General features: G+C 43.5%; 1 protein-coding gene across 2 annotated transcripts; it reads right to left on the bottom strand.

Annotated features, from left to right (window-relative positions):
* Nucleotides 1-246: 246 nt before the first annotated feature.
* Nucleotides 247-13,809, bottom strand: LOC146667792 (uncharacterized). 2 transcript variants are annotated; one of them, XM_085409479.1, is made up of 20 exons: nucleotides 12,633-13,809; nucleotides 12,100-12,199; nucleotides 11,916-11,955; nucleotides 9,449-9,490; nucleotides 9,233-9,321; nucleotides 9,018-9,114; nucleotides 8,728-8,864; nucleotides 8,436-8,608; nucleotides 8,227-8,330; nucleotides 7,739-8,133; nucleotides 7,592-7,655; nucleotides 7,398-7,455; nucleotides 7,222-7,303; nucleotides 6,810-7,136; nucleotides 6,539-6,634; nucleotides 4,788-6,402; nucleotides 3,987-4,696; nucleotides 3,799-3,869; nucleotides 3,596-3,683; nucleotides 247-2,986 (listed from the first exon to the last, which is right to left on the bottom strand). In XM_085409479.1, exons 1-20 carry the CDS (start codon nucleotides 12,796-12,798, stop codon nucleotides 2,008-2,010), a joined length of 5,433 nt encoding a protein of 1,810 aa, XP_085265605.1. In that variant the 5' UTR covers nucleotides 12,799-13,809; the 3' UTR covers nucleotides 247-2,007. The 2 variants fall into 2 exon arrangements, with proteins under 2 accessions (XP_085265605.1, XP_085265603.1); XM_085409477.1 differs by having other exon boundaries at nucleotides 248-2,986; nucleotides 8,728-8,870.
* Between the last annotated feature and the right edge of the window lie 1,820 nt (nucleotides 13,810-15,629).

Raw genomic sequence — 15,629 nt, 5'->3', positions numbered from 1 at the left:
TAATATCAAAAACTAACCACCTAGTATCCATCCATCATCTTCTTCCACTAATCCGGGGACGGCTCCTAGGGACAGCAGCCTAAGCAGAGAAGTCCAGATCTCCCTCTCCCTAGCCAAGAGATATAATCTCTCTTGGGTCACCCCCGGCAGGACGTGCCCAGAACACCTAACCCAGGAGCCGCCCAAAGGCATCTTTATCAGATGTCCAAACCACCTGAAGTAGCTCCTTTCGATGTGGAGGAGTAGCAGCTCTACTCTGAGCCCCTGCCTAAGGGAGAGGCCAGCCACCCTTTGGACAAAGCTCATTTCTGCCACTTGTATCTGTGATCTGGTTCTTTTAGTCACTACCCAAAGCTCGTGACCATAGGTGAGGGTAGGGACGTAGAGCAACCCGGAAATCAAGAGCTTCACTTTTTCACTCAGCTTTCTCTTCACCATGATGGACTGGTACAGCATCCGCATCACTCAACCTGCAGCCTGCATTAGCTTAGGAAACAGTCTTAACTTAAACTGCAACTATCCATCAGGGCCCTGTTGATGGTCAGTACAGTTTACTGAACAAGTTTCAAACAATCACAATTTTGGAGTTGGCACCTTCTCCTCCTGCGAGTGGGCCTACTCAGCTGTCAATCATAACATTGCTACCCAATTAAAAACATGACTTTTTCAACCCAAATCAGCTATAAGAACTATGAATAACGACAGAAAGCATTCTTGGGAAAATTTAACTGAGGAGCACTGCCTTTATTTTGACTCTAGTCCCATCCACTAACATGGAGAGGGCAGTACTTATGAAACTATACTGCAGCCAGACAGCAGGTAGCCACAGAGACGCTTTGGCTTCATTTTTCTGGAGCTGTCAGGTCATCCATGTTTTCTACAGTCATTAGAAGCACATAAAGCAACTGAGATTTCAAACACCAAGAAACAAACAAAAAACACAACTTGGGGATTTTAATGAGGTCAAAACATTTTAATAAAAAAAAAAATCTTTTGTAAGAAGTCTTGTCCTCCAATTTGTTCAACTTCCATCACATTTCACTTTCGCAACAGCACACACACATTCGCTCACTGACAATGTGCTAGCTACTAAACCTTTGGAACAGAAACATGTTGACTGATCTGTCAGTATTATAAACATCTTATACAATCCAGTGTAACATGAACGCATAAAAGTCTGCTTCAACTTCAAGGACCACATTAGTAATTTCTCATTTTAGCCCATTAATCACAAATTTCCAGAGTTTCATAATTTACCAGGTAGCAATCAGATTTTATGTCACGTTCAATAAGACAAATCAACCAGCATAACATTAACCTTACTTGGTTTGCCTGTTCAGAAATTTTCCGTTGCCTTTCTTGGAAATTATTCATCACAAAAAAAAAAAAAGAGAGAGAGAAAAAAAAAGAAGAAAAAATATACCGGCATGAACTGAACCAACAATTGCCAAAAAGGAAGAAAAAACAATGATAATAGCGTATACGATTTCATGGTTAATGAGCTAAAATGTGCTGGCAGCGTTCTCCAGAAAGACAGCCCTCAAAGGAGTGAAGAGTTTCACATTTAAGTCCTGAATAGCACACAGGGATGTGAGCAAAACAAACTGAGGAGAATTTATTACATAAAGCAAGAGTTAATCTATATTTACAAATGAATCAGAGGCAGATAATCTGCAGTTCCTCCTCTGCCAAAAAGAAATCACATCCCTGAGCACAGTTTGTGTTATTCATAGCATAGCAGTTCACGTCAGAGTCCTGCAGCTCTAGTTTGACCACAACAGCACAGCGTCGCTGCCCAGTTGTTCCCCGGCCCAGAGTCTGCAAAGACGTTCACATTGAATATTGAAGAGACCTCAGCTGCAGTCTTTCTGCATTACAGGAACAAGGGTACCGTGGAGAGCTGCAGAGACAGGAAGCATCAGAACAGCTGACATTTATCAGTTTCCTTGTAGCAGGATGCCAGCGTTAGCCGTTATCTTTACGTCCTAATCTCCTTGCAGCTTTGAGTTATGCCTCTGTTAATGCAGAGCCTTTCTCTCTGCCCTCTTCATCCTCCTCCCCATCTTTGTCTTTGTTCTTTTTGCGTTTCTTTTTCTTGTGCTTGTGCTTCTTGTGTTCTGCCTCTTTGTCCTGGCTGCTGCGTTTCTTGTGCTTTTTGTGCCTTTTAACTTTCTTGTGTTTCTTCTTCTTCTTGTCTGTCGTGGTGGTGGCTGAGCCGCTGTGGTTACTTGGGGTGGGGCTGTGGGAGCGCTGGCTGAGGGACAGACTGGCGCTGCCGCTTCGCCCTCTCTCAGGCTCAGAACCTTCGCCTTCGCTGTAGTCGGGCACGAAAGCTGCCTCGTCTGTCTCGCGGCCGAGGTCGGAGCACAAACGCTGTCTCCTGGGCTCGGGGGCCCGACTTTCCTCTCGCCCTCCTCCACCTCTGACTTCTGCTGCTCTCTCCTCCTTCCCTGGAGCTACTCGCCCTTCCTCTCTTCCTCCACCTCGCCGCTCCTCTTCTCTTGCAGAAGCTCTTCCTTCTTCTCTCACTCCTCTCCCCTCTTCCCTCACGATTTTAATTTTGGTTGATTTGTCCAAGTTTGTCTGGCCCGTCCTACCACCCTTACCCTCTTCCCTTGTGGCTCTTCCCTTCTTCTCCTCCTTCACTGCTCCTTTCCTCTCTTCTCTTGTAGCATCCCAGGTTTCAGTCCTAATAGGCTTAGGTGCTTCCTGCTGCAGCTCTCTACCTCGAGGCCTCTGCAGCACTGGGGAAGGCTCCTTGGTTACACTAAGCTCATTTTCCTGGCCTTCTTCGTCATCTTCCCTCTCCCACTTGGAGCGGGGAGGAGGCTGAATGAGCGGTTCCTCCCTGGCCGGGCTGAGCACCGGGCTCAAGCTCGGGCTGCGTGCACGGGTTTTTACGGGGCTCGGTGGAGGCTGTTCTGCAGGTTTCGAAGGCAAACTCTTCTGGTCTTTCTCCGAGTCCTGCTTTGTTTCATGAGACGACCTTTTGTAAGGAAAAACAAGTTTTTAGAAAAGCTTAAACATCTCAATACGAGCAGATACGACACCACAGTTTAGACAATAGTACAATTTTCTTTGGGAAACACTTTTCTATCAAACTTGAGCTGCAACAACAGTTTATACTTGCTTCACCTTAAATTTATTTTTATGTCCACAAAATTAAAAAAAAAATTGAATAACTATCAATAATTAGACCCTAATCCTAAGATATTTTGTGTCTAATGTATTTTTACAAAGAACAAAAACAAAAATTACACAACTACACAAGTCATGTAATTCAATGTGAGTTTCACTGTGCCACTGAACTCATTACTTTGCTTTGGCAACACTAAAATAATGAGTTTTCCTAGCCCTCCCAAATAAACAGCTTTAGACTGATTACGTTTTTCAAACTCCTCTTCTGTTGCTAATGAACCGCTGACAGAAACAGATAGAAACAATTTAAATTCTCGTGCCATCCTAATGGAAACAACTTAAAGATGCAAATGTCAGACGCATAAAATGAAGAGTGGAACAAAGTAAATAAACTACATAACATTTTGAAGTGAAAATTAAAGGCTGTATAAGGAGAAAAAAAAGAAAAGGCACTCACTTAGTGGAGCTTGTAATGTGGCCTGTCAGAGCCTTTCGGCTGATCCTGGGTTTGCTCTTTACAGCAGCCTCCTGAACGTCTTTGACCGCTTCCACGGAGGTGAGAGGAAAGAGGAAAGGTTCAATGAATGTGTAATTAGATAGCAAGACACAAAATCAAAGTTATCATTTCCTGCCATACACTCGACTCGTGCTTCAAATTACCTTCTCTGCGAGCAGCAGCTGGTTTCTCTCCAGAGGGAACGCTCCTCTCTGTTCTGTCCTTGGACGCACTCCTGGGTAATTAGAGAATATAATTACAACTATTAACAACTGTGTTTACAGACAGAACAAATGTATCATCGCGTCTTTCAGTCATGGATAAGGAGAAGCAGAAAAGCAAATGTAGTGACCTGTCAGGTTTAGCGGCTCTTTCTGAGCCCTCGCCCTTCTCCTTAGAAGATGCTCTTGGTTTCTCCTGATGGTCTGCCTGTCTCCTCGTGATGGCAGACTTCTCTCCGATCGTCATTTTATCCAGGCTGACAGATCTGCCTCCCCCGCTCGCGCCGCCTGAGTTTTTTCGTTCTGCCTTCGACGCCCTCTCACCCTCCGTGTCTCTCTCCGATGCAACCGCCACCTTTTGGGCGATTCTGTCCTTGTCTCGGTCTCTGTCAGACCCCTGACCTCTGTCTCTGTCTAAACCAGACCTCTCTCGCTCTCTGTCTGAACCAGACCTCTCTCGCTCTCTGTCTGAACCAGACCTCTCTCGCTCTCTGTCTGAACCAGACCTCTCTCGCTCTCTGTCTGAACCAGACCTCTCTCGCTCTCTGTCCACTCCAGAGCTTCTGTCCTGCTCTCTGTCTGAGATGTGCTGCCCCTCTCCGCCACTGCCAGGTCTCTCTCTGGAGACTCCCCTCTCCGCAGATGCAGAGCGCTCTTTTCTTCTAGCTACTTCTGCTGCACTACTGTGCCGGTCTGCTTCAGAAATGCTTGTGCCAGCTGATCGCTCTGAGATTGAGGCGTTCTTTTCGTGACCAGATGAAGTTTCATCCAAGGCCGCTGCCTCAGTGCTGCCTCTTCTCCCCATATCTCTGTTCAACTTGATTATTCTTACTGGCTTAACCTGCAGATGCAAAAACAAAATGTTCAAACGGAGTTAAATTAGGGGAAATCAGTAGGAAAAATACGTTTAACAAAAGTTTCTGAGGACCTACCTGAAGGTCCATTAGAGGTCTGATGGCTGCTCGATCCGTTTCACCCCGGCCAAGCTCGCGGCTCCCTGGATGCGGAAGGATACCAGGCCTGTCAGAGGAAGGTGGGAGTCTGTGGAGTGGGGGCTGATGAGGCAAATGCGAGTGGGACATGATATCCACTCCACCTCCTAGGCCATCTATTCTCCTCAGCTTTCCGGGAGGAGGTCCAAGTAAAGAGCGACCCTCCTCTCCCATCCTCCTCCGGTTGTCCACTGGGGATGAAGGTCGGGGGAGGAGTGGGAGACCGTGTTGATGGGGGTGAGGAAGGAGACCACCGCCCTGTGGAAGATTTTTTCTTCCCCGCATGTCATGGCTGGATCGGGGGCTGTCATGAAGCGGGGGATGAGGCAGAGGTTGGTTATGGGAGGACTGTGGAGGGGTCTTCACAAGTGAAGGCCTCACAACGGAGCTCTTACCCTTTTCTTTTTTAGAGGTAGTCGAGTTGTGGGTGTCTTCTGGTTTGGCTTTAACACTCTTTAAAGGTTTAACAGCTGAGGAGGAAGAGGAAGATGATGAGGGGTCTTTCTTTTTTGCCAAAACTCCTTCTCCGGTCTTTTTCTTCATTTTGTCCGGCTTTACCTTGACCGGCTCCGTCTTTGCTTTAGGCTTTACTTTCTGAACTTTGTCCTTCTTCGTTTTTTCAGATTGAGTTTTTGATGCAGACTTGGTTGAAGATTTAACAGATGAAGCAGTGCTCTTAGAGGGCGGGGCTTTAGATGACGCAGTGTTAACAGCAGGCCTTGAAGAGATGGGAGGTGTTTTTGTGTGTGACGGTACATCGTCCATGGGTTCGTCTCTGACCGGAGTGGCATCGCCTCTGTCCACCGGCTGTTGCGACGCCTCTGGTTCTTCTCCAGCTTTCTTCTTTTTTATCTTCTTTGTTTTCAGGACTTTAGTGCTGGACTTTGTCCCTGACGAGGAAGAGGACGGGGGATGGTGAGGTGGACCAGCTCTCTCCTCTCTCCCTCTTCTCCCTCTCCCCTGGGGTGAGTAATCTCTGGATAAAGGGGACAATCTGTCCCTCTCTCTGTCTCTGCTGCCATGACCTCTGTGATGCAGTGAAGGGTGTTGGCTATCGTATTCTTTGTAGTATTTGTTGTACCAGTCTACATACTCCTTTTCCCACTGGCGCCTTTCCCTTTCAAAGCGCTCGGGGCCTGCGGGACTCGGACCCTTCAGTTCATATGGTGGTAGCTCGCGTGGAGGTAGCTTTCGTCCGCCAGGGCTGCGGCTCCGGTATGCCCCAGGGGAGCGAGATCGTGACCTAGACCTGTAAGGCCCTTCTGGCCCCTCCCAGCCTCCTCCCCGGTAGGAGGGAGGAGATCGTGGTGAGCCAGAGCGACGGTACCCATAAGACCTCGAACGAGATCGGGACCTTGACCGTGAGCGTCCATAACTGCGTCCGTTACGTCTGGAATAAGGCGAGCGAGGATAGGACCTGCCATGGGATCGTGAACGAGAGCGGGATCGGCTCGGTGAATAAGAGTAAGACCTGGATCTGGATCTAGATCTTGATCTGGACCGAGAGCGCGAGTAAGGAGAGCGGCTAAATGGAGATCGACTGAATGACCTGGACCTGGAAGAAGAGAGTCGGGCAGGAAAAAGAAGGAATGAACAGAGTGAATGAAGGGTTGAAAGAAGGATTACGCAAAAATGCAACAAATGCCTTTAAAAGCTTTGTGCATAAACAAGTTTCGTTATGTAATAAATACCTGGAGTAAGATCGCTTTCTTCTCTTTGGTGCATTTCGGTATTTCATTAGCTCTTTGTGGAAGTCTTTAGTGAACTCATCCAGCTTGGAGGTAACCCTATGTAAACAAAATTAAACACTCAGAAACATTCCAGGTTGTCTCTTGTGGTGAAACTCCAAAATAAAATAACTGTTCACAATTGCAATCCTGAGTTATGTCTGGTGCTACATGGTTTTCACATGTGCCACCACAGTCTGTCGTTAGACCCCTAAAACAAAAAGAACCCACTCACTTGTCCTGTCTGTGATGCCTTGGCCTGTAGAAGTCTTCCTTACAGAGAGGTGGCTGTGGGAGGGTGGGTGGAAGAGGGACTAGAGGGGGCTGGGTACCAGGGGGAACCCAGGGGGGGTTGAGAACTGTTGGTCCAGGGGGATAAACAGGCTGGGGCTGGTAACTCATAGCAGGAGGAGGAATAAGGCCAGGACCAGCACTGTATGGAGGAGGGTAAGCCTGAGGTGGAGGTGGATACAGGGCTGGAGATGGGTACACCTGAGGACTAGGTACAGGAGGTGGAGCTGTGTGCAGGCGACTGGAGGGGTGCTCTCCTCTACTTCGGTACCTGTAAAGATGTACACAAAAGACTTTACAGAACTGATGTTACATCACAAACACTTCACAGTTCATAGTGCATAAGCAAGATTTACCAGTGTCTGCCACCTCCGCCTGCTGCTGCTGGTGCTGCTACTGCTCCTACTCTGTGAGAGTGATTTGTCCGTGAATGGTGACCTAAAAGAGCAGAGAGCAGGCAGGCTGTTAGTTGCCAAATGTCTTCCCTTTAAGCTCATCAGATCTGCTTAAATGAATAAATTGATCTTCTGACCTGACTGATGAGATGGTCTTGTAGGTGGCAGTTGGCCAATCACTGGTAAAGTGTAGCTCTGTGGGAGAAATTATGGGGTTTTTTTTAAAAAGAGAGAGAGAAAGAGAAAAAAGGTTAACATGATGAAAAACCTATGTTTTGGTGCTCTAACTAACATAACCTCGCAAACAAGTCACTATTCAGGAAGGACCCACCTGTGAGCCACTTTCTGAGGGTCCTGATGAATCAGTTGTCCCTTTAGGTTCTGGACGCGTCTCCCTGAAACACAAATAGAGACAGTGTCTGGCAAGAAAGGCTTCTTTGAACTGAATTTTTCATGGAATATCTCAGTGTAAACTTACCCTGGTGGGGGTGGTTCACCCTGGTCGGTGGAGTTGGTCGAGTGCATAGGAGAACGGCGATCAACAGCCGGTGCAGGGACTGGCGAAGCTTCTTTTTCCTCGACAATAGAAGCAGCAGCAGGGGAAGGAGAAGCAGGCGGTGGAGTAGACGCAGCAGGTGGTGCAGGAGAAGGAATAGAAGGAGCAGGTGCAGTAGGTGGGGCCTGTGTTTGAGGGGCCGTGGTGGTTGGTACATTTGTAGGAGGTGGTTGAGTGACATTGGCCAGCAGCGGGTCCTGCTGTCTCGAGTGCAGAGGCCTGACCAGCTGTGGCCGCGGTGGAGGCGGAGCTGTGTGTTGGGCCTGCTTGCGCCCATGTTTGGTGTATCCTGTCTCATTCTTAAAGTTGTTTACAGCCTACATAAGAAGGCAAACACATAATCCAGCACTTACAAAAACAGTCAAATTAAACTAATACCACATCAGACTGCAAACGTTTGAAAGCACTACCTGTCGAAGAAACTTGTTGGCAATGAGATTATCAGGTGACACATCTGACTGTTTGCACGTGAAGCAGATGTGCTCCTCTGAGTCCAACAGGGCAGTCCTAATACCTGAAAACAGACGGATCTTATTTAGACAAAAGCTCACGCACACACACAAAAAAAAAAAAAAATCACTTAAAATCTTTTTTTATCGTCTACATTTTGAGAACTCACAGTCATCGCAGTAGCTGTTTCCACAGCAAGGTATGACTACGGCATCTGTCATCAGGTCATTGCAGATCGGACACAGGAGCTCGTCAGGGATTGGATCGTTTTCATCCTCAGATGACGACTGTTCATGTGGAACAAATGGAGGGCGCTCCTTCTTTCCCTGTGCGTATGCTTCCCTGTTAACAAAACAAATGCACCAGCAATATGGATAATTACCAACTAAGACATAACTTAATGTGCTATAAAGTGTATATGAAACGCCATGTTTAGGCGTATGTCAGTGATTGGCACGTACGCATCTATAGCAGGTATGGCGTATTCTCCTGTGCTGGTTAACATGGCTCCCTTGGCACCTGGCTCTGCTTTCACCATGAAGCTCTGTGGTATCCCCTTACTAATTCGTACTGGCTTGGGACCCTCCACACTTTTATCCTGAACCTCAAAATGTAAAAAGGCAAAAAAAGAAAACCCAAAACAACAAAAATTAACATTAACCAAAACATGACGGTTACTTTTTTAGACGTTACACAACAATGTTGTAAAATATAGCAACACAGACAAAGATCAAACAATACTGTTAATTACCATTAGCATGGGGCACTGTCGAATGTAGTGACCGGCCTTTCCACAACGAAAGCAGGTGTAGTGAGCAGGTGGAGGTCCGACTGCCTTCTTGGAGTAACTGGAGGCACAAGTTACAGAGTTAAACACACGCCCAGCTAGACAATGAATTGAAATACACATTACATGCTTCATTTTGAATTTAATTAGATGCTCAAGTGTGGCGATTGTATACTAACTGTATTGGATCATATTCGTGATTCGACTGAGTCATCATGGCTTTAATCTTGTCCTCCTCGGATGCATTTGCGTCAACCAGGTTAGCAGTCTAAAACATTGATTTAGAAGAGATATAAGAATCAGAACAATGTCAACCCCTCAAGAAAAAACCAAAAAAAAACAACCCATCTTTTTAGCTTTTCTGGCGTTACAGCAAGCATACACAGAAACAGTACCTTCGCAAGTTGGGCGAACGACAATGAAGGAGAAGAGTCCGTCTGCAGGAGAATCAGAGCACATATATTAAAAGGTATTAACATGATAGATTTTAGACACATTGGAAGACAAGAGCCCCGACAGTTCCCCACCACATCTGTGACCAATCCCTTAGAGCCTCCGTTTGTTTCTTCAAACAAAATTAGCACCTCTGTTTAGCCTCCAAAGTGCCTGACAAAGGTAATGCACGAGTAGCAATTAACAAAAGAAATAAAAAAAATTAACACGTGGATTACAAGTGGTGCGTGCCGTTTTAAGTCCCACTCCTCTAAATAGTCAGCAAATCTAGAAGGAAAAAAAACTAATACTCTGAAAGCCTCTAAGCTTGTGTCTTTTCAGAGATTTTTTACATGGATGAGATCTTTGGGGGGGAATAGAGTAAAATACAAATACCCAAAAAACACACAGCGATGTGATGCAAACTCCATACTGAATGTATTATCTACTGCCTTTGCAAAGCAACAAAAGTATTACAGCACCAAAAAATTTTAAATGAGATTGTGCGCTTTAGTCGCATGTTTAAGAACTCATGACGAGACAGAAAATTGTAAAAACATCTACTTTTGCTGTTCTTTAGCATATGCAAGTCTTCCGAGCCTTTAACTATGGTAATGCCCAAGAGCTTCTGCTTAAACACATCACGCCTCCTTAAGTATTTGGGGCTTATCAGCAAATACTACCAACACATCCCTCTAAATCCTATATCCAAAGCTTCTTCTGCAGTGGGTAGCAGAGGGCAATTTTCTCAAAGGAATACTTGACATTTAATTTAAGTATGCAGTTTCCCCTCACTAGGGCACAGTGATTTAAGCTTGTCAAACGAAGTTGTCACAAATATTCAAAACTCATCAAAAAGTTCAAGAATGCTTTCTGTAAACTAATGAGCTAGCAAGGAGCAGAGCCAACCTATTTAAAAAAAAAAATGCAGACACAGGAAGCTGTCAAGTATGTAGAGCTGATAAGGCACAAGTGTAGAGATCTTTCTGTTGAGGGGGTGGGTGAAATAAAAAATGCCTGGTGGAAGGAAAATGAAGTAACCGCTGTTGTCACTTATTCTCTTAACCTGTTCCCTTTAACAGCCCTACAACACCACCAACGTCACGACAGAAAGCGGAGGAGGGATGGTTCTGTCAAGAGTGGACAAAGGGTCACATTTTACACCCACATAAAAAATTTGATCTCTCTTCTTTTTTTAAGTAATAAAGGCTAAATGTTAGTAAACAAAAAAAGCCAGCAGGGTGGGATATCCATCATGATAAGCAGGCTCAGAGGAAACACTGGGTATTGCAGAAAGCTGTGGAGGGAACACACAGGGATCTGGTGCAAGCGGTTCTGACACTGAACCACTCAACAACTTTATTGACAGGGTCTGCAGCTTACAGCTTACAGGACACACTACACCAGCATACTTTGCACTGCAGCAACCATGGAAGGATATTTACTGATACTGTGTCTTAGCACAGTGTGGTCTAGCTTCGTAATGATCCCCCCCAAAAAACCACAGTTTTGTAAAAAACAAACAAAAAAACAAACAAAAACACACTTTGAACTGGTTTCCTTGCACAAGAGGCACTGAGGAATCTGGCTAGATTCAGTGTATCTCAGCACAGCAATGTAAATGCGAGCCTTCAAAGTTTAAGGGTTATGTGCAGTCCATATTCAGTGCAGAACAGAACATCTTCATGATTAAATTGTACAGGACAAAATAAATGACAGAAGTTTTGACTTAACAAAATATCTGAGAATGTGTATGTTTAGCAGGTTAAGCTCATAAAATGAATAAGAGTCAGTGGCAAATCTATTCCACTCATTATGTAAGATAAGTTTATATAAATTAATCACACTTTCCTTCTTTGGGTTTATAAACCACAGAAAATATTTTCACAGAAAATAAATGACAATGTATTATGAATACAAAAATACCATACTTCCTTTTACAAACCCCTTCAAAACATTTGCCTGGCATAAATCAGGCTACATAACCATTTCATTATGAAATACAGTCATTAACAGTTTAAATTGCTTGCCATGTTAATTATCAACAGTTTCAGTTCAGAGCATTACAAAAACATGGTGGCTAGTCTGTTGTTTCTCTTAGCGGCCTCATCTCATTCACACAGTGTACTTTTAATTTGTTCATTTCAAAATAAAAAAAAAAGGCAGACAACCCGGGTTTTTAGAGAGAAACAACAAACTACTTTAACCTTAGTGACTCCAGGAAACCCTCAAAAAAAGACATCAAATAACACACAGAGGTCGAGAGCTCAACACAAATGTAGCCAACACACAGTGAACAGAAGATACAACTTTATCATTGTTGACAGGATGTTCTTGAGAAAGGTGACTAAAGCCAGAAAGAAGGGGGCGAGAGAGAGACAGAGGGGTGAGGAAGGAGAGTGTGTTGTTTTTGGGTTTTGTTTTACATACGGGTCTAGGAGGTCCCACCACAGCTGTGTCAGAACGATCTCTGCGGAAAACAGAAAAAAAGTAGTAAGCTACTGGCACAAAAGGAACAAACATAACCTAGAGATTTCTCTATCATTTAAAATCCACTGGTGACTACACTGTAATCATGACTCAGGCTGCAACGTTAGATTTTATGTATACATACACAATGAACGTCCTGCCAGCAGGTTTTACTCCACCAATCGGGGTGCGGCGGACGATCACAGACGAGTGTTTTGGGATGTGGGCTTCATCGTCTGTGTATTCTGTGAAACACCACACAGAACAGAAATCCAATGAGTTTACAAAATATTTATGAAATACAGAAAAATCCCAGTATTTACAGCTTATGCGATCCCAGGGCTTCAACTAAGGCTGAATAGCTGTGACAGTTAAAATAAGCACTAAATAATGACAAAGCCTTTATAAAAATAGACATTAAAAGCTCGTTCTCAAATATTAGATTGGAGGTTCAGTGTACATGAAACTGCTTGGGACAAATAAAGTAAATCCTAGAATGTCAAACTGTTTTAAAGAAATTATTAGAGGCATGTTGTAGATCCCAATGGATTTGTACATATTCTAGCCCTGTTTGTGTTTTCCCAGCAAAAGCCCTGTAAGTAGATATCATGCGCTGCCTCTTCCCAAAGTATCTGATTATGCTTCTCCCATAATGTAAAGAGTCAGCTCATGGCGTACCTTCTCGAGTCTGCGCATTGGTGATCTGCAGGTCGCAGTCTGTGGCCTTGAGCCGTTCCCGGGCCATAATCTGCCTTTTAAGCTCGCTGAGAGTGATATGCAGCCCATCGAAAGTGACTGTATTATAGTCCAGTTTGGAAGAAAACTTATAGTGAACACACGACATTTTTTTTTGTTTTGTTTGGATTTCTCTCTCTCTCTCTCTTTTTTTTTTTTTTAAACAAGTCTAAGCACTTATCAAGTTAAGAACAAAGAAAAAAAAAAAACACAGGCCTGGTATAACAAAATGAAAGCGTCAACACTGAACACAGGAGGCTAAATCTGGTGACTTTAATGGGTAAACCTTCTGTATTATTCGCTGAAACACTGGACAAAGAAAGGACTAATATGGGGAAAAGGTTGAGCTCGCAGATGACGACACAGTCATTATTACTGGAAATGAAAAATAATCGAGCAGCGAGGCCAAAGCGCCATGGAGCGGCGCCGTGTGCCTCTTCAGTTCTTTAAAGTCCAAGAAAATACAACAAGGTGCCACCAAATCCAAAAGAGTCCATGCAGCACAGTGTGAATATGTTACATGGGTAAATGAGGTCAAGTCCGTCGTGAATTGTCCTTGCTGGAAAACCCGGTCCGCCGCACTGCAGCTAGCAGCGGGCCTGGGGCTTCCCCAGTCCTCGCGGTAGTGTTTTGCCTTTTCGGTACAGTTTGTAATTTATAGAAACAAAACACCACCGAGCTCCACAAAAAGTCCACAAAACTGCGTGAAATGCTCCACGGCCAGTCCACAGGAGTCACACTACTGTTTAGACCCCTCCGAAAAGGTTAATCTTAAATCGAAATGTTCCGTGTAAATGTTAAGCTAATGTCAAGGCTAACATGCGACACCTCGAGATTAGCTAACGCAACTCAACACAACATGAAAGCAGGCCTAACAAAAGCTAACGGCTAACGCTGCTATTGCTGACAATGGTGTCACGCTAAACTTTGGGGCAAAAATCCACCGTCTGCAGTCAGGACGAAAAGGTTCCTCTTCACTCCACGGTTATGTCCCACCACAGAAAATAAAGTTTTGAATCCGGATGATTCTTCAGTGTAAATCCATTAAATCCATGTCGCTGATCCCAGACGATCGTCTCCTCGCTGTTTCATCAAAATGGCGCTGGACGGAACCGGATGTCGCCAGTGTCTGCTTCTTCTTTGAGGCAATGAAAAGTGGCAGCTGCGGCGTTGCATTTTACTGCCACCCTCAGCTTTTATTGCTCAAAAAAGTTAACTGAGTGAAACCCCACAATATCTGTGCACTAATCATTTAATTTTCGTAATATTGCGCTATTTCACAAGAGCCTGTCGTCTCAAGACACTTTATATTTTAAGATAAAGAAAGACACCGAAAATAATATATAAAACCCCAAAACAACAACAATCACACTACCCCCTATGAACAAACACTTGGACAGTGGAAAGGAAAAAGTCAATTTAACAGGAAGAAATCTCTGGCCGAATCGGTCACCTGAGTTAGGAGTGAGGGGAGGAAGACGGGACAATAAAGATGGCTGGATGCTGGGCAACTGGTATTTGTAGATGGATGGATTTTGTGTTTTAAATTGTAACTTTAACTGATTGTTAGTTCATGGCAATTATACATTAGTGCACTAAAGTTTTATTGATAATTAATATACATTTTGGTTATATTACATGTATTTAAATTCATTTTAAACCAATGTCATTTAAAACAAAATAACCATTTCATATGTGTATGGAAACCTGTTTCAGTCACTAAAAAAAGTCACACCCTTACACTGTACAATTAATTTGTTAGAAATAATATTAAATAATGTAATATGAACTTGAAACTCTTTACCACTTTACCATCCATCCTCTCGAGAATCAGTTGTTTTTGTCTTTATTGTATAAAACTGTAAAGTATTGTTTTATACAATATATTCTATGCAGCAAGGAGATGTTTCAGAGATTTCTTTTAAAGTTTGTACCTCTAATTTTAAGATACCTTGCTTGACATTTTGCAAAAATAACCCTTTAATTTAGATTTACCTTTGCCTGGGAATTTTTTTTAAATTTATTCATTGTATTTGTTTTGTTTCTTCAGTGGTGGAAAAATATCAGATCCTGATGACTTTAAGCAGTACCTTTATTTTGCTGATTCATCCCATTTCCTGTAAAACACAGTAGAAATGTTTTTGTGCTTCAGGTCTTCATAAATAACCAATGATGTCCTGATACGAATGCTAGTGTTAAAGAGGAAAGGCCAGTGGTGACATTTTTGGGATGTTGTTGTAAAGTCTGAAGGAAACTGAAACATATTACACATACCTCACAGCAAGTTGTGATCTTAATATAGTAGTGACTGAAAGTTCCCATTTCAATGAGAGAAAAGCAATGGCTTCACAAAGCTTGCTGCTCTATTTATAACCCATTCTTTAATTAAGAGCCTCGAGTGCACCTCCTCAGAGAAAAGTAGTAGGAAAAAAAAAGTTGGTTCGTCAGTTCTTTTGATATGCCAAACATTTTAGTGACTTTTAGCGCACTCCTTTGGTTTTACAGATTGTGATCAAACTTGTTGTTTCGTTTAATTTAATCAGCAGACAAAACCAACCAATCCAGCTATAATATTAAGCCTACTCGGCTCTCACTTCAACAGTTATATATAAAAATTGGTCTGCTGAAATTTTCAATAGATTCTTGTCCATTCTTGACTCTTGACCTTTTTTACCATGATTTCTGTAGAGTATTGCCCAAGAAATGTAAATCTTGATGTTAGCTGGCCTGATGTTATCAGTCTCTTTGGCTTCACCATTCTCCTTTCAGACACTGCAGGCTGGTCTCTGCTGGTAATTTATTCATTAACTTAACTTTTGTTTGCTTAGTAACTAAATCATATTGAAGCTTTCTGATTAGAGGCTCCAGTCTGTTTGAGGCATTAGTTTGAATCCTTTGTTTGCACTTTTTTTTTTTTACTTTTAGTAAAAATATTTGAAA

This window comes from Rhamphochromis longiceps, linkage group LG6 (genome assembly GCF_057381845.1).
Source record: "Rhamphochromis longiceps isolate RC_006_pf linkage group LG6, R_longiceps_female_GT1.1, whole genome shotgun sequence".
NCBI classification, from domain to species: Eukaryota; Metazoa; Chordata; class Actinopteri; order Cichliformes; family Cichlidae; genus Rhamphochromis; species Rhamphochromis longiceps.
Note: the sequence above shows the minus strand (reverse complement) of the source record. Positions and strands in the feature narration are given on the sequence as shown.